General features: G+C 46.3%; 2 protein-coding genes across 2 annotated transcripts in view; one reads left to right on the forward strand and one right to left on the reverse strand.

The window, feature by feature from the left end:
* The window catches only part of rorb (RAR-related orphan receptor B), a gene marked incomplete at both ends in the record, with an annotated part of 22,993 nt that extends 11,387 nt beyond the window's left edge, over nucleotides 1-11,606 (forward strand). Inside the window, 9 exon segments of the mRNA XM_083673979.1 lie at nucleotides 6,310-6,395; nucleotides 6,702-6,843; nucleotides 7,081-7,503; nucleotides 8,548-8,669; nucleotides 9,735-9,867; nucleotides 10,283-10,390; nucleotides 10,522-10,632; nucleotides 10,923-11,035; nucleotides 11,442-11,606. Of these exon segments, the coding sequence (XP_083530105.1) occupies nucleotides 6,310-6,395; nucleotides 6,702-6,843; nucleotides 7,081-7,503; nucleotides 8,548-8,669; nucleotides 9,735-9,867; nucleotides 10,283-10,390; nucleotides 10,522-10,632; nucleotides 10,923-11,035; nucleotides 11,442-11,606 (1,403 nt within the window).
* Nucleotides 11,607-17,935: 6,329 nt separating this feature from the next.
* Nucleotides 17,936-18,671, reverse strand: part of trpm6 (transient receptor potential cation channel, subfamily M, member 6) — a gene marked incomplete at both ends in the record, with an annotated part of 17,245 nt that continues 16,509 nt past the window's right edge. The window contains 1 exon segment of the mRNA XM_083673980.1: nucleotides 17,936-17,984. Within this exon segment, the coding sequence (XP_083530106.1) occupies nucleotides 17,936-17,984 (49 nt within the window).

The following is an 18,671-nucleotide window of genomic DNA, read 5'->3' on the forward strand; positions in this document are numbered from 1 at the left end:
GTCAGTTGAGGTTATTTGCCTGTGGTTCCTCCGGTTAACTCTGTCTCGTAAGTGCTGGGTTTCCACTGGTATTTGCTCTTGACTCTTGTTGTGTTTTTTCTATCCTCTTTAGTTAGGGCTGTGACGGTTTGCGGCTTTTACCCGTTCTGTCGGTACATGGTCCACGGTTCGTTAGAAGTGAAACTCTGTCTTGCGGACACTGAGCTGCATTCCAAAATTGCCCAATACTGTAGGCTAATAGCAACACATACATGATCTCATACAGTTGTTGGCACGAACAGCATTGAGCACAGGCTTGACGTGTAGTTAGTGTGATCTACAGCAGGCACACGTAGGATACAAAATCATTTGTAATTCTCTGTGTCTTGTGTAGGCAACTAGATACCGTGTGTTCACATGTGATACAAAACCAGAGAAAAACCTTTTTTGGTGAGACTTTGGGCCCCAATTTGCATGCGCAAATTAACCATAATATTTCTAATAAATGCAATGAGAAACCCTATAGGAGTGTTGAATACTACGTCTAGCTTTTCCATGATATGCAATGCATTTTCAGACTGTTTGCAAAAACTCTGATTGAATAATTACAGTTTTCTCCAAACCATTGTTAAAATCAAGCTACAATAAACATCAGGCTGTACAGTATTCTGCTTTGAATACTAATTACTCTGCTCAGCACTGTTTGCCGAATCAAATTGGGATCCTCTGTCACTTGCGCTAAGAGTCTGGGTCCGGGTGCATGTGGTTTATGATACTCAGATTGGTCGAAAAACGCCATGAAAATTCCTTGAGTGTCCCAGTTCAACAGCATGAGGCTCTGTTTCACGTTGTGTTGATCAATATTTTCTCATTCACAGTTATTTCCAAATGTCGCAGTGAACATTTCATTGATTCATTTGTATCAGCTCTATCTGTTAGTCTCGAAGCACACAACAAATAAAAGCACTTTAATTTAAATAATACACATAATATTTTTTACTTTTACACCCCTAACTTTAGTGTGTGTGTGTGTGTGTGTGTGTGTGTGTGTGTGTGTGTGTGTGTGTGTGTGTGTATGTGCGCACTTGTGTGTGGACGTGCAACTCTTACACCTCTACCTTTAATGTGTCTGTCTGTCTGTCTGTCTGTCTGTCTGTCTGTGTGTGTGTGTGTGTGTGTGTGTGTGTGTGTGTGTGTGTGTGTGTGTGTGTGTGTGTGTGTGTGTGTGTGTGCGCGTGTGTGTGTGTGCGCACGCGTGTGTGTGTGTGCGTCGTATAAATTGAGTTATGCTAAGCCAGTTCTGATGTGCTGAAGCTCCCATCTCCCCTAATGAAGCTAATTATGGGTCTATTTAGAGAGAGGGGAGCCCAGGAGACGGAGTGGAGATCCTCACTTCATTAAAAATCAATTAACACACCCAACGTGCCAGATCACCACACATCACTCAATGCTGCAACCAGGCGACCAGGCACCCACGGACCCACACAACTCTACCTTCTACTGGACTGTGAAAGGTTCATACACCTGTCTGTCTGTCTCCCTCTCTCTCTCTCTCTCTCTCTCTCTCTGACTCTCTGTATATCCCTCGGTCTCTGTCCCTCTCTCTATCTCTCTTGCTCTTTTTTTTTTATCTCATTCTTTCTCTTCCTCCTTACCTACTCTCTCCATTTCTCTCTCTTTCTCTCTTCCTCTCTCTCTCTCTCTATCCTCACCCCTCTATCCCTCCCCCACTCTCCTTTCTCTCCCTCCCCCACCCCCCCCCCACCTCCTTCCCCCCCCACCTCCCTCCCCCCCCCCCACCTCTCCCCCCTCCCCTCCCCCCCTCTCTCTCTCTGAGGAGATTGTGAGGCTGAGCTCCTCTTAGCTATGGAATCGCCAGCGCTGCAGTCCGGCCCTTACATAACCTTAAGATAACTCTGACTACCTGGCATAGCCACCACTCACTCACTCACTCACCCCGCCCCGCCCTGCCCCGCCCGCCCCGCCCCACCCACCTCGCCCACCCCGCCCCGCCCCGCCCTGCCCAGCCCTACCCCGCCCACACCTGGACACACAAGTAGACAGGTGTTTAGGCCTCCACAAAGGTTCCTGGTTTAGACCTCCATATTTACATGGTAAATATCCCCCCAGAAGTCCGTTTGGTACACAGTGAGATCTCAGTGTTCACTGTAAAGAGGCTGAGCGCTGGATGATGCTCGGCATGCACCAGAGTCTGATGACATCACTTCCCGTACGAGTGTGACGGCCGAACGGATCATCGCTGTGACAGCCAGACGAGATCGAGTGGGTGGTCGCCTTAGCAACAGCCATGCTGTCATGACTGTCTCCTTATCCCACCTGACAGTCGCCGGCGGCAACGAACACACTCGGAAACGCACACGATAACAATGAGCACGCCCCCACATGCGGCAGGCTGCACTGTCATACAAAGAACACACAAGTGAAATCACCCACAGATTTTCACACACGTACAACAACAAAAAGAGTCTATAGAGCACATTACAAAGACTGCGTAGGAGAGCCTGTATATATTGTAGAGGATCATCGTCTCTGTTAATCCACACCCTTCAAGCAGTTACTCAAGGTTTACAGTTAGCCTCCACACACTGACATCCGAGGCAGCTCTCCTTATGAATCTGTTTCTAACACTTCCACTCTGGAGGTCTATTTAAAGGTTCTCAGTAGGAGCAAAGCATTCTGGAACAGGACAGAGACCAGGAGCATGATTGTATATAAACAATAAACAAGAGAGGTGGGACACACACACACACACACACACACACGCGCGTGCACACACACACACACACACGCATACACACACACACACACGCGTGCACACACACACACACACACACACACACACATACACACACACACACACACACACACACACGTTTGTTTGTGTACTGGTTATATTCACTGTTGATAACTGCTGTGTCCTGAAGCACAAGTGACCTGTTTTAGGGTCTATAATTAGACAGTTAGAGACTGCTTCCATTGACATCCTCACCACAGCTCCCCGTGTGTGTGTGTGTGTGTGTGTGTGTGTGTGTGTGTGTTCTGTCCCAGTCCAGCCCAGTCCACTGCGCTCCTCTGACCCAGTTTGGTGCCGGCCAGGAACTGGTAGAAATGGGTCACCCCTAGGACCAGCCCAGAGAGCCTTCACTGTACAGAACTAACAGTCCCCACAGCTGTGTGCCCCCCACTCCCCCCCCCCACACACACAGACAGACAGGCACATCCTACTTCTTGTTGGTAGTGTTATTCATTCATTAACTGTGATGAAAGAGACCCTTGTGAGAAGCGTTTGTTGAGTTGATGACTTTCACAGTTGGGGGAGAACTAAAAGGACAAAGGAGAGGACAAAAGGAAGAGGGTTTGAGGAGGCTCAGTTAGGACAACTGGTCCTGTTTGTTCTGACTTCTAAGGGTTTTCTTTTCTCTAATAAGAGGACCCTGTCGTACCCCCTTTCCCATCTTACCCACGACCTCCCTGTGTCCTTCCCCCCGTTTCTGTCACTGACGTCACTCCCTCAGTACAGGTGACGTGTGTGGCCGGCCAATCAAAAGGCAGAAAGACTGAACGATCTGGTGTGTTTGAGCATTTTTTGAAAAGGGCAAGCAAAACATGTATCATAATGGCATGTGACACATATAATCTCTGTAACACTTGTGATACAGTGTACACAATCACTGCAAGCTCATGACTAAGTAATTCTGACAATCCTTTGTCAAGCTCACTGGTGATTGACAGGTGTCCATCTGTAGGGGGTTGGGTTGAGGTCAGGAGGAAACTGTCTTAGCTTTAGGAGTCAGAGAGGTCACCGTCACTAAGACCACCCCTGACCGACTGACCCTTTGAGTCAGGCGCTATAGTGGGCCGCCCTAGGCCTGAGGGTCCTGGGTAAAGAGGTTCCATACCTGTGCCAGCTTAGACAGACGGAACTCTGCAGAGTGGTCATCATCTCTGGTAGATAATCTCATTACACATGCTGCACACTCATACTGCATATTGCTCAGACACACACACTCACACACACACACACACACACACACACACACCACACACACCCGCACATGTACACACAGACGTACAACATACACTTCACACACACACATACGCACACATACAAGCTCCTCGTCAGACCAATCCGACACAACATACATATGCACATACATATGCACACACACATGCACACACTCACACACACACACACACACACACACACACACACACACACACACACACACACACACTGTAGCACCTGTGGACCTGTTGAAGCCGCAGCACAGAGAGTGTAACACAGAGCTGTGTACTTCTGTGTAAGTCTGTGTGTGTCTGCACAGAAAATGAAAACGGATGTCGTAGGTAAGCAATTACTTTTGGCCATTTCAGTTGACTTTCAGTCAGTGAATTGCAATGCTTGTACCTGGGTTCATGATGTTAGCATTGGACATTTGAAAATTATATTTCACAATAGTAATTTCTGTGTGAACCTTGCAGCTTTGCTGCTGCATGTTATTGGTATACTGCACTGCTTTTACCACGGCTCTGAGCATAGTAGCCACTGGCCAGAGAAGACGGCCTTTTAGTGACTCCAGTTTTAATGACACTAGTTTTAATGACACTAATTTTAATGACACTAGTTTTAGTGACACTAGTTTTCGTGACTCCAGTAGTTTTAGTGACTCCAGTAGTTTTAGTGACTCTAGTTTTAGTGACTACAGTTTTAGTGACCCCAGTATGGTTTCCAATGGTTTGGAACCATTGGTGGTTTCATTGAGAAATTGTCATCTATGGTTCTTGTGTATTCGTCCGTTTCAGACCAGATGTCCATATACCACTCCACTCAGTCAGTTTGATCGTGCTTTATCATCATTTGTAAGGACTTTGTAAATTTTGTTAGATGCTAATATGGTTGAAGCTATCGTCACACACTTGAAATACTTGACCCGTCTGTTACCCATTGTGGAATATTTGCCTGGCTGCTCTTTGTAAAAGCCAGTGGTAATTCTACCATGGCAGTAAAGTTTCATGTGAACATGGCACAGCTAGGGTGAGATTATGTAGGAATCACTGCTTCCGCTAAGCCTCTGTGCCGCACAGGGTGTGGGGAAATAATTTGGGATTAGATTGGGTGTCCTAATCTCTTTATAGTAAGTGTGCAACCTCAGCATAGCTACGGCACGTAGCTCTCTCTCTCTCTATCTCTCTCTTTATCTGGCTCTCTTCTTCTCTATCTCTCTATCCCAATCCCTCCTTCTCTCTCTCTCTCTCTCTCTCTCTCTTTCTTTATCTGGCTCTCTTCTTCTCAATCTCTCTATCCCAATCCCCCTTTCTCTGTCTCTCTCTCTCTATCTGGCTCTCTTTTTCTCTATCTCCCTATCCCAATCCCTCCTTCTGTGTGTGTGTGTCTCTCTCTCTCTCTCTCTCTCTCTCTCTCTCTCTATCTGGCTCTCTTCTTCTCTATCTCTCTATCCCAATCCCTCCATCTCTGTCTCTCTCTCTCTATCTGGCTCTCTCCTTCTCTATCTCTCTATCCCAATCCCTCCTTCTCTGTCTATCTGGCTCTCTCCTTCTCTATCTGGGGCTTGACGGAAATGGTTAATGGAAATGGTTAATATAGTTATAGGACAGTCCATAAGGACGGTCCATAAAGGGTGTCTGTATGTCAATACATTTCAACTCATTTTATGATGAATGCATTTACAGGAGGTCTAAACATACATTACAGTTCATACGTGTACAGATGCATTGGTGATGTAACTCTACCACTACTGGTAGGAACCATATCTACAGCATGGAGACATACTCCTTGTGACACAATAAACAACACAGTCCCCGATGTTCCTCTCATCACCACAAACCTACTCAAATGCACAGAATGGGCAAATGTCAGGGTGACCTATTCACTGAAGAGGCCCCCATCACCACCCTCCCCCCCCCACCACCACCACCCTCACCCTCACCCTCAGGCCCCCCCCCCCCCCCCCACACACACACACACACACACCCACACACCCCCAACCGTAACCTCTCTCGGCTCCACATCCAGCCAGGCCACATACTGAATCCCCTCACCCCCTAATTAGCCCCCCGACAGCGGGGAGAAGAGAGGGACTGCTGAGTGGTCCTTAGCCCCGGTACAGGCAGCGCTGGCACAGAAAAGTGTGTGTGTGTGTGTGTGTGTGTGTGTGTGTGTGTGTGTGTGTGTGTGTGTGTGTGTGTGTGTGAAATATGCCACAATGAAATGGTTATGTAACCCAGGTATGTGTGTACTCTCTCACCCCCCCCCCCACGCCCCTTCCCCCTCTCCCTCTCCGTCCACAGCCCAAATAGAAGTTATACCGTGCAAAATCTGCGGAGACAAGTCGTCAGGTATCCACTATGGAGTCATCACGTGTGAGGGCTGTAAGGTGAGTCTCCACTGGGTTCAGCTGTTCTTCATCTGTCTCTACCCACCATCATCTTCCTCCAGCCATCTATTATTGACATGATCCTCCTTTCTTATTCTCTTTTCTTTTCCTCTCTTTTTCGTTTTTTTCGTGGCGATATTCTTGATTGTTTCTCTCAGGTTATTCTCAAGATAGTTTCCGCGCCGTCTTTTCAAATGCGTCCTCTCTGCTCCACCAGTGTGTTGTGTGTTCTGTCAGTGTGTTGTGTGTTCCGTCAGTGGGTTTTGTGGTCCCTGACGGTTCTCCTGTTCACGGTGGGTTCTCCAGGGCTTCTTCAGACGGAGTCAGCAGAACAACGCCGCCTACTCCTGCCCTCGCCAGAGGAACTGCCTCATCGACAGAACCAACCGCAACCGCTGCCAGCACTGCCGCCTGCAGAAATGTCTCGCCCTCGGAATGTCCAGAGATGGTGAGAGACACGGACACACACACCGACACACACGAACGCACACATAGACACACGTATACACACGTATGCACACACACACACACACACACACACACACGTATATATATACACACACACACACACACACACATACACACACACACACACACACGTACATTATACTGTGGGTCACTGTGTTGCCTATGTAGAGGCAAGCTCTTCTCTAAACCATCTCCCTCCCTCTCTCCCTCTCTCTAGCGGTGAAGTTTGGTCGCATGTCCAAGAAGCAGAGGGACAGCCTGTACGCGGAGGTGCAGAAGCACCAGCACAGGATCGCCGAGCAGAGGCAGCAACAGACCGGAGAGGCAGAGGCCCTGGCCCGCGTCTACTCCTCCAGCCTCACCAACGGCCTCAGCACCCTCAACCACGAGATTGGGGGCACCTACGCCAACGGCCACGTCATCGAGCTGCCCAAGGGCCAGCCGGGCAGTGCTCCAGGAGGTTACTACCACGGCATGGACTCTACCCAGCCCTCCCCGGACCAGTCTGGGCTGGACATGGCGGGCATGAAGCACATTAAGCAGGAGCCCGTGTATGACCTGACCCCTGTGCCCAATCTGTTCAACTACAGCTCCTACCAGGACAGCCAGCTGGGGCCCAGCGTCAGCATGGGAGAGCTAGGTAAGGACCACCTGACACCTGAGTATCACCTGAGTATCACCTGTGTATGAAGCTAGGTAAGGACCACTTAGTGTACTGACTGTACCTTTGTGAAATGAAGAACAGTACTGTAGCTACAGCTATACACGACAACCCCTTCTACTTCTGTGTCTTTAAACACCCTGGATCAGAGCTGGAAAATGACATAGGACACCTGTCACTCTAACCCTAAACACCTGTCACCTGTCACCCTAAAGCCGCTTCCTAATCAGAAGTGGTGGGAGGGGATGGGATGGGATTTCCACAGGGATTCCCAGCCTTGAAATGACTTGGGTTTACAGGAAGTTATTGATGATGAGGAAGTTGGTGGTCATGTGTCATGGGGTGTGAGTCAGTGTGATAAGCTGCATGCGAGACAGGAGATCAGACAGGCTTACAGAGAGCTGACTACACGTCATATACAGTAATACAGCTCAGGCCAATCAATGCTAGCTACAGTATACAGTAGGAATGCCCTGCAGCTTGGTCAGAGAAGCTGCAGTGTTACTGTACCCATTGGCAGGCTGTAATAGAACACAAGAGAGAGAGAGAGAGAGAGAGAGAGAGAGAAAGTGTGTGTGTGTGTGTGTGTGTGTGTGTGTGTGTGTGTGTGCACCACACTTTCTGCTTCATTGAAACTCTAATGTGTACAAAATGAGCCCCAGTCAACACGAGAATTGCTTATGCAGCGCACTACCACTGTAACCATAAAATCAACATGCTCCTCTGAGAGACTGAGTAGATACAGTACAGCGGTGGAGGCTGGTGGAGGTAGAAATCGGAGGACTGGCTCATTGTAATGCATGTAACGAAATGGTCCTCCGATGTTTGCCTCCACCAGCCTCCACAGCAGTACAGTACTACAGCTCAGGGTGTCACTCTGACCCCCCCTCTGTGTCCCATAGAAGTGGGTGGTCTCTTCTAGTGAGGGTACCGGCGGCCATCTTTGGTGTACCATTTGGCAGTCTACTGTGGGTGTCAATACAGCTTTGTTCAATTGTGTTTCTGTGCCCCCCTCCATCACAGATCGTATCGCCCAGAACATCATAAAATCCCACCTGGAGACGTGTCAGTACACAGCAGAGGAGCTGCAGCAGCTCGCCTGGCAAACACACTCCTACGACGACGTCAAGATGTACCAGACCAAGGTGGGTGTGTGTGTGTGTGCATGCGTGCGTGCGAGTTGTGTGTCTCACGTGGCCTCACGTGGCCTGCATATCCTAAGCACCTCTCACTTCCATTCATTTGTTCACTTGTCCGATGTCATTCTCCCCTCTCCTCCCATAGACTCTGTTTCAATGTCTCTCCTTGTGCCCTCTCTCTCTCTCTCTCTCTCTCTCTCTCTCTCTCTCTCTCTCTCTCTCTCTCTCTCTCTCTCTCTCCCTCTCCCTCTCTCTCTCTCTCCCAAAGTCTCTTTTGCCCGGCTATGGTATCTTGTTCTCTTTCACTCCTCCTCTCTTTCCCTTATCTCATTCTCTCTTCTTCTCTGTCTGCCGGTTTCTCCCTTTCTACTGTGTATAATGCTGCTCCTCCCTTCTGCCTGTGGGTGTGTGCATGCATGCATGCGTGTGTGTGTGTGTGTGTGTGTGTGTGTGTGTGCATGTGTGTGTGTGTGTGTGTGTGTGTGTGCGTGTCTACAGAGCAGCGGCTCCTTTCTGCTGTACCAGCGTGACCCCTCTCATTCCTCTGTGTCTAATGCATTATGGGTCATTACAGACGAACCCTTTGAAATATTTTCCACGGAGATTCTTCTTACAGCGGGAAATTATAAAACGCACAAAGGCAATTTGCTGATATTGTACTTTGGATATTCAGAACAAGGAGCTGACTATTTCATTAGTATGAATTTCCGAAAATTCTTGTCTTTGCATTGAACCTACTTTACGTTCAGTTCATCTCCATGTCTCTGTCTGCGTGTGCACTTTACGCAGTTCGGTAGTGTAACTTATACTGCAAAATATGTCTTGTTGCATGTTTTCAGATGTGCTTGTGTGTGTGTGTGTGTGTGTGTGTGTGTGTGTGTGTGTGTGTGTGTGTATGTGTGTGCGTGAAATGTGCGTGCAGAAAAATCAAGAAAAAGTCATAATAAAATAAAAAATAAAATAATAAAATAATAAAAAATGTCAAAATTTTAATAACACCCGCTGCGTTTGTACAGCATGTCGTCAATGACAACCTGTCGTAACGCCGCATGCATGTGTATTGATCTGCAGACGCGAGACGTGCTGTGGCAGCAGTGTGCCATCCAGATCACCCATGCCATCCAGTACGTGGTGGAGTTTGCCAAGCGGATCTCAGGCTTCATGGAGCTGTGCCAGAACGACCAGATCCTCCTGCTCAAATCAGGTGAGAGGACCAAGCCGTGACGGACCCTCCTGAGGCCCCACTGCACCGCACTACAATATTTAGGCAATTTAGTTACTGTCTCCATGTTTGATTTCAGTGTTCTATGTTAACTTACAGTATATGGTGTTGTTTAGTTGCCTACAGTTGTGTTTTCATTGATGATATTGACCATTCAACTTGCTTCATTTTTGTTCTCCCTCCCCCGCCCTCTCCCTCTCTCTCTCTCTCTCTCTCTCTCTCTCTCTCCTTCCCTCTCTCTCCTTCTCTCTCTCTTTCTCTCTCTCTCCTTCCCTCTCTCTCCTTCTCTCTCTCTCTCTCTCCCACCTCTCTCTCTCCCACCCACCTCTCTCTCTCTCTCTCTCCTTCCCTCTCTCTCTCTCCTTCCCTCTCTCTCTCTCTCTCTCTCTGTCTCCAGGTTGTCTGGAGGTGGTCCTGGTTCGAATGTGCCGGGCGTTCAACCCTCTCAACAACACCGTGCTGTTTGAGGGGAAGTACGGAGGCATGCAGATGTTCAAAGCACTAGGTAACACATGGCTGCTGCTCCACCATTCCCTCTCTACCAATACCCAACATCCTCATGCGCCCTACGTCCAACATCTCACCTCGGTTTCATCTTGTGTGTCCTGACTTAACTCTTAATGCTGTATATCTCAGGTTGTGACGACCTGGTCAGTGCGGTGTTTGACTTTGCCAAGAGTCTGTGTTCCCTGCAACTGACCGAGGAGGAGATTGCCCTGTTCTCCGCTGCCGTCCTCATCTCCACAGGTTGGTGCTAACCGCTATACAGCTAGCGTTCTGATACCGCAGGCTAGCGCTGGTGACGTTAGCGTTCTGACTGAAATGTGACAGGAATTGTTCGAGAAAAATAAGTTTTCGGTGTTTCGTGTTACTTTTATATGTGACTGAGGCATGCTGAGTCAGTCTCTCTGTACAAGCTTGTCATGGAAATGTGCTGTATTTCTTTGTAAGAGACATAATACGCTGTGTTTCAGTATCTAAGTCTGAGTAAGTGGCTGTCATTATAACATGCCGTATTTCTGTGTGTCTCTTGCCAGATCGGCCGTGGTTGATGGAGCCCAGGAAGGTCCAGAAGCTGCAGGAGAAGATCTACTTTGCTCTGCAGCACATCATGCAGAAGAACCACCTGGATGAGGACTCACTGGCAAAGGTATGGGCAGCACAGAGACAGATAACCTCACACACGCGTTTGATACCATTCCTCATTCCGTTCCATGCATTACAATGAACCCATCCTGCGATTTCTACCTACACCAGCCTCCCCTGCTTCACACATGATAGGGTACCACAGTCTCAGATAGTCTCATACAGTGTAGACAATGTGAGAGAACACTGGTATTCTCTAGGCCATTGAATCTGTGTCGTTTGATGTAGTTTCTCTTTGTCTGTTGTGTCTGAAACTAATTACACAAAGAGGATAAATACAGTATATTGTATCATTTCAACTCACAGGTATTTTACACCATAGCCTTTTTCACTTTAGCTGCCATCTCCATCGGAGATTTAACTTAACCTGGCTCTAATCTGGACTTCCTGTTCCTGTCTCTCCTTTGCAGCTGATTGGTCGAATCCCCACCCTGTCGGCCCTGTGTACCCTCCACACGGAGGAGCTGCAGGCCTTCCAGCAGCTGCACCCTGAGACGGTCAATGTCCTCTTCCCCCCGCTCTACAAGGAGCTGTTCAACCCAGACGCCAACACAGCCATTACCATGCCCAAGTGACTGCCTGTGGTCCAACCACTCACCACAATGGACCACAACATGACCACGCCCACGCCCACGCCCGTAGAGCCCGAGCAACCACAGAGCTTGGAGCCCGGGGACGCCGCCGGGACAACAACAACAACAACAACAACAACAACAACAACAACAACAACAACCAGACACTTACAGCCGCCAACACTAGGAATGTCCAGCACTTATCCGACCCTGTTCACCGATACAGTCTAAAGAATGTATATAAACGCACCCACGACCAAGGGGCTCTCTTTCTTTCTCTCTCTCTCTCTCTCTCTCTCTCTCTTCAGAAACTGACCAGAAATGTACAGACTTTAAACTAGCAAATTTAAGCTGTCTTTTAAACTGGGTAAGTTAATTTGTTTATCTTTAAATTTGTTTTCTTTCTTTTTTTTCTTTTTTTTACATACAGTACATGATATTGTGATATTGGAGGTGGGGGAAAGGGATCGGTGCGGACTCAGAAAGCTATTGTAGATATTCTTTAGTGCAGATCGGATTCCAGTATTACTTCTTGTTCTGATATTTTAGTCCTAATTTAAAACTGCAGCAGCAGCTGAAAGTGGCTGATGATGATACCTTGTCCATGTGATTTTTATTTTTATTTTATTTGATAGTTTCATGTGTACAGAATTTGTAAAGATGAAATGAGACTTGTAAAAGAATATGGGGGGTTAAACCGAAGGTTGATTTTGGTACGTTGATAAAAGCCTTGTCTGGGCTCTGTTGATATGTAAAGAGGGTATTGCACCCTTTAGTTAAAAAATACCGAACTGTAAAGAAGGAATACAAAAAAAGGCTACTTTTCAAGGTGAAGATATATACATAAATAATATTCTATTTTGCGAGAAAAAAAAAAAAGGATTCTGGCAGATTCGCCATCCTGTCAATCATTTGTTGTCGCTGCAATAACTCCATCCAATCGAAGCTGGACTGCTATCGAACAATCACAAGCAACCAATCAGAGACTGTATAGGAGGACCTCTCAGCTAACCACCTTTCTCCCTAAAACCCCGCCCACCACCTCCTCTCCCCACACACCCAGCCATAACTGACGGAAACAGATTAAGACAAGTCCTGTACTAAATCACACTTTCAATGAAGATGCTTTGTTAGTCTAGGATTAGGCTTAATCTGTGTCTGGAGAAGCCAGCGCTTGGGTGTTTTCTCACGATTGGCTAAGCCAGTGAGGACCATCCCAGCCACAGCATGACCCTCTTACTCTCTACACCCCCCCCCCCCACCCTGTCACGTTTTGCACAATCTAAGCCCATACTAATCACTATGGGCTGTTTTAAATGAAGAACCCTCTCCTAGGAGCAATAACTCTCACACTGCCTTCTTCCTCCCTGCTCTCTCTCTCTCTTCTCTCTCCTCCTCCTCTTCCTCCTCTTCTTCCTCTATCTAGTCCCAGGACTTGCAAGCACAGGGTAGTCATTATTAGCTAGATGCACTATATGAGTAAGAAACATCACTCCGTCCACTGATCATTTCATTCCATGACAGTCAATATTCGAATAACATTCCATTTCAGAATGGCGACTCATTCTAGAATGCGTTCTGGGTGTGTAGAACTTAATGACTACATTCTAGAACACTTTTCCGGATCTTAAAAAAAACAGGGTAACTGAATTAGTCTCCACTGAAACCTCTGCCATTTATAGTTGCAATACTTTATATTATCTTTATAGAAAGTTGTGACAGACAATCACTTAGTGTGTTGTTTATTTATTTAAATTTTGTTAGTAATAATCCACTATTAATTGACACTCATAGTTTGTCGATGCTTTTGAATGTGATGTTAATAAATGTTTGGCCACTATGTAGAATTGCGGTGATTTACCTGGACATTGTGTCTGATGACATCACACTCTCAGGGGAAGACTTGATTGGTCACCATCATCTCTACTCTCTGTCATACTACAGGTGAACTTTGGGGATAGTCAAATGAGTTGGATCCCCAAATCAGTGGAAAACTGCAGTGCGTTGTAATTGGTTTGTATTTGGCATAGATTTGATTTCTTAGATTATTATTATTTTATTATGACCCTTGCAGTTCTATATCCAACCACTAGATGCTCCGTGTCCCATTTGTTTTGCAAAGTAGCGCAGTCTAAATGCCCTACCAGACCCAAACAGTCCCACATTCCAAAAAGGCGATCCAACTCTTAGCCTGTACGTATTTTTGAGAAAATGAAAACACTAATTAAATGTACAGCTACATGAAATGTAAATTCATACAATGAAAGTTCACAAATATCTTGAATGACATTTAATGGTAAAATAAAGAGAGAGAGGGGGAGAGAGAGAGAGCTTATTCAAGGAAGCACTTCTACATTTCTACTGGAGCCTACTAGTGCACTCATTCCTCTAACTGTCACTTACGGTATATGCCCAAACACAAGAGATCTGCTAGGATTTCCTCTGAAGATTGAAAGGACACATTTGTATGTGTCACACAGTGGCCAAAGTCCTCTAGTGAGGACCACATTCTTACCATTGCCAGTGTATAGAACAGTAGCACTTGTAACATTCTCCTCCTCCTCCTCCTCCTCCTCCTCCTCCTCCTCCTCCTCCTCTCCTCCCACCCTCCTGTATCCTGTATCCAGTGAGCCTCAGTAGCCCATATTGTATACGGTATAGTGTGCTCTTCCTATTCATACTATCCCGGCCCCATACCCTCACTGATTTCCTGTCCCAATATCCTGACTCGTACCCTGACGTATACCCTGGCCCATACCCTGCCCCATACCCTGGCCCATACCCTACCCAACATGAGCCCCTCCCCTATCGCCCAGGTCAGAGGTCGTTGGCTCGTTCAAGACAATCACTCGCGTCTCGATGCACTAAACAGCATCTCTCAGGGAGCAACTCTTTTTCATGTGTTGGCATAAAAAAGAGAATTTTAATATTTTTGAAAAATATAAGCGTTTTTTGGAGATATAAATACGCTGGTGGCTCCCAGCGAAGGAACCTTCCCAGACAAGGCTTTGGTGTGTGTGTGCACCAGAGTGTGTGTGTGTGTGTGTGTGTGTGTGTCTGTCTGTGTGTGTCTGTGTGTGTCTGTGTGTATGTCTTCGTGTGTTGGGGGAGGGATGAATTCACTGTCCAGGTGCATTTTGAGTCAACTGGTAGGGCCATCCATTCACTACAAAAGAAATCCCAGAAAATCAACGATTACTGTCCTAGAAAAACACACAATAATGTGTCTTCATACAACAACCCCTGCTGTAGAATTGCTGCTTCTTTAACAATGAAGGAAAACCATAACTAAGCTGCCTCCTGTCCAACCATGCTGTACCCACATGACAGTGAATTCAACCCAACTCTGCGGAGTTTGTTTAATGTTGTTTTTATTTTCCCTAGACTGTGAATCGGGGGTGGGGTGGGGAGGGGTTGGTTATCTGAGTGGCAAATCGACACTGTAAGGTACTGTAGCAATAATAACTGGAAGCATTTACTACTGTCATGTTTGCATTGTAAGATTATTTTTTATTTTATTACTATTACTACTATTATTATTATTATTATTATTATTATTATTATTATTACTACTACTCTTATATTACTATTAGCCTATTGTTGTTCTGTTATCTTTGCATGCCGTTTCATGGCAATGAAACATGGGGGCTTTTGTGTTTTCTTCTCATGCGATGCTTTGGGTTGGGGGGTGGGGGGTGGGGTGGGATTGAATGGTGGGGGGTGGGGTGGGGGTATTTGGGGTGGGGTGGGGGTATTTTATTCTGAATGTTATGGAGTCGCGTGTTCAGAGTGAGGGGCTGAACGCATCATGCGCCTTCTACTCCATCAACACAGATGCCACAGGGTGCAAACAGGAAATGGTCGTCATCCCAACAAGACCACACCACATGATGAAGTGCGCTGACATTTTATATGCTTAGTCAAAATACATTTCATATACTTAAGTCAAATACACTCCACCCCAACTTCTCCCTTCTTCGAGAACCTGTGTGTGTGTGTGTGTGTGTGTGTGTGTGTGTGTGTGTGTGTGTGTGTGTGTGTGTGTGTGTGTGTGTGTGCGCGTGCGTGTGTTTGTGCGTGCGTGTGTGTGTGTGTGTGTACGAGAGAGAAAGAGCGAGGTTCTTTGCTCTATTGATGCTTTGTAAACTTTCTTAATGCATTCTACATGCGTGCAATTGGAGTAGTGTTGAAACTGTTAATTTATTGATTAGAATGTCTTTGCGTCCAAGGAAGAGCAAATAAGATAAATGTAGCATCTGTAACCAAAACCCTTAAAAGGTACTTGGGGTACAGAAACTCTTTTTAAAGGACTAACAAAACAAAAAACAAGAAAAACATTTTTTTCAAGTGCCATAGCTGGAGAGCAGGAGCTGGATTGGCGACATGGGACATAGATGCTTTACTGTGTGAGTTTACTTGAGAACCAATCAAAAAGGGGAATTCCGAGACAAGTGTGTATTTGATTACATTGAATTGTTTGTTTGTATGTTTGCTTTTTCACTTGGTGAGTGGGCTCTGACCTCTGAACTTTGACCCAGCTTTACATCCTCAAAGCTCACCTGAAGCACTGGCCAATGAGATCACACCAACTCTCATTGTGTGCGTGTGTGTGTGTGTGTGTGTGTGTGTGTGTGTGTGTGTGTGTGTGTGTGTGTGTGTATGTGTGTGTGTGTGCGTGCATGCGTGTGCGTGTGCGTGTGTGTGTGTGTGTGTGTGTGTGTGTGTGTGTGTGTGTGTTGAGAGAGCCATAAATTAAGAATTTTATGGATCAAGTTGTGTTGAAGTTCAGAGTTGTTGGGCCCTCTCAGTGTCTCCTCCTTCGAGATGTAAATATGAAGTGAAGGTCTGAAGTGATTTTTGTTAAATTCTATATTTTATCGCTTTTGTAGACATTTCTTTGTGGGAAGAAAAATAAAGGACATTTTATGGATGCATTTCTGTCTAATAACGTCTAATAATTTGTCCAATGTCTTGCATAGTGCATACACACAAACACACACAGTCAAACACACACTGTCAGTACACTCCATTGGTTTTTGAAGATTTTTAGTATAACAAAAACAAATATTCTTATTATAAAAACATAAACATAATTCAATATACTGTACACACAGTAGGGTAACAAAAATAATTATACCAATCATACACAACTCAAGAATGCCCCCCCCCCCCCCCCCCGGTTCTGACAGCACATCACCTTGAAGAACAAAGACAGCCCATGAGTCATCTCTCCCACTGCACTCAAGTGGAGCACCATGATATGACTACAATAAGTCATACCAGCATGTAGCATATAGACAGTACAGACAGTACAGTATGTATGTAAATACCAGGTGAAAGGAGGGCTTTTTTCCCTTTGTTCGACATACTTCGGGTCTCGAACATGGTTCATGAGTCTTAACACTGTCCTCTTTCTGAAGGTTTCCTCGCATTCAGTTAGACATAATTTCTTTACTGATACTGTTAGTGCCATTCACTACAAAAATCGCAGAAAATCACTGATTACTGTCCTAGAAAAACACACAACAGTGTGTATTCATACAACAGCCCCTGTTCTAGAATTGCTGCTTGTTTAACAATGAAGGAAAACCATAACTAAGCTGCCACTTAACTAAGCTGAGACATCATTTCTTTTCCACATTTGACAGTGAAGTCGTTCAAGGCACTTACCCGCTCAACATGAGGCCTATGAGTGTTTTACATAAGAACCCCTGATGAATGATGATAGGGTTGAATATTGAACAAACAAATCACATGACTGTCGTGTAAATACACATTCCTATGAAGGCGTCTGCCTCACAGTCCAACGCTACCGTATAGAATACTGTGTTTAGGCGCTAGATTCCACATGCATGTAAAAGACAAGGCAGGCTCCACTGAGCCTTAATCCCACAGCAGACCAACGCACTGTTGTAGGTATGCTTTGAATTCAGACACAAGGCTCACTCAGTCTACATGTCTATGTATGGTCAGTGTATGAACAAGTAGGTAAATCTAAACGCTCGTGCCAAACCCTAACCCTGACCCCTACCAGCTCACCACACATACAGCAGACAGAGACGACAGAATGGGCCAAACCCATAATAAGTCAAAGCACCATACTGGGGGGCTCGAGGCAGGACATATTCCGTAGGCCGAAACTAGCAAAAATGTTTAGAAACTGAAGACAAGTCAAAAGTGTTCTTATCGGTCATGGGGTCGGCTCTTTCATCTCTTTTCTGCCCGTTTGCTGCTACCAGCCCCGACGACGCAGGGGGGTTCAGAGCTTCTGGTGCTTCTCCTTGCGGGTCAGAGGTTACATCCTGGTCATCTGGATCACCCCTCCCTCCTCCTCAGATCTGCGCTCTGATCTCCTGCTGGTGTCCGTGCTCCTCCTCAAATCTGACAACGAGAAGATCAGTCAGAAACATGGCAGCCGAGACACAGTCATTACCACTAGAAAGAGAATCACATCAGAGCAGAGAGGAAGGCCGTACAGCTCACATTAATAATTTGTTTTGATTTGATGGGAATCTTGGAGAGGACACAAGGAGAAGAAGCGAAAAACAAAGCACCTTTGAAATCATCAAAACAAGTATGGCTGAATGTGTGTGTGTGTGTGTGTGTGTGTGTGTGTGTGTGTGTGTGTGTGTGTGTGTGTGTGTGTGGGTGTGTGTGTGTTTGTTTGTTTGTTTGCTGGCTTGTTTGTTTTTGAGCGAGTTTCAGAGGAGAGGCTCCCTCTAGATGTGGGAATCATGCATTTCGCGTCTACCCAGAGACTGTAATTAATATCTAATCAAAGCTTAATATCTCCGCAGCCCTTCGCCAGCACAAAGCCCTGTTTAATATGTAATCAAAGAAAGCACTGCACACCGCATGACACAAGGCCCGCCCCGTGCCTCCAACACTGTTGTCATAGAAATAAACGCTTCCCTCCACTTAATTAGTTGGCTGTTCTTGATTCCGTCTTCATTTGAAGTTGAAGGATTCATCTCTGCGCCAACAGGCCTCCCGAGTGATGACATGGAGGTGACACATGCAACCAGAAACGTGCGCATGAGCACACACACAGACAAACACACACACACG

Source organism: Argentina silus, assembly GCF_951799395.1.
Source record: "Argentina silus genome assembly, chromosome: 7".
Taxonomy (NCBI): Eukaryota; Metazoa; Chordata; class Actinopteri; order Argentiniformes; family Argentinidae; genus Argentina; species Argentina silus.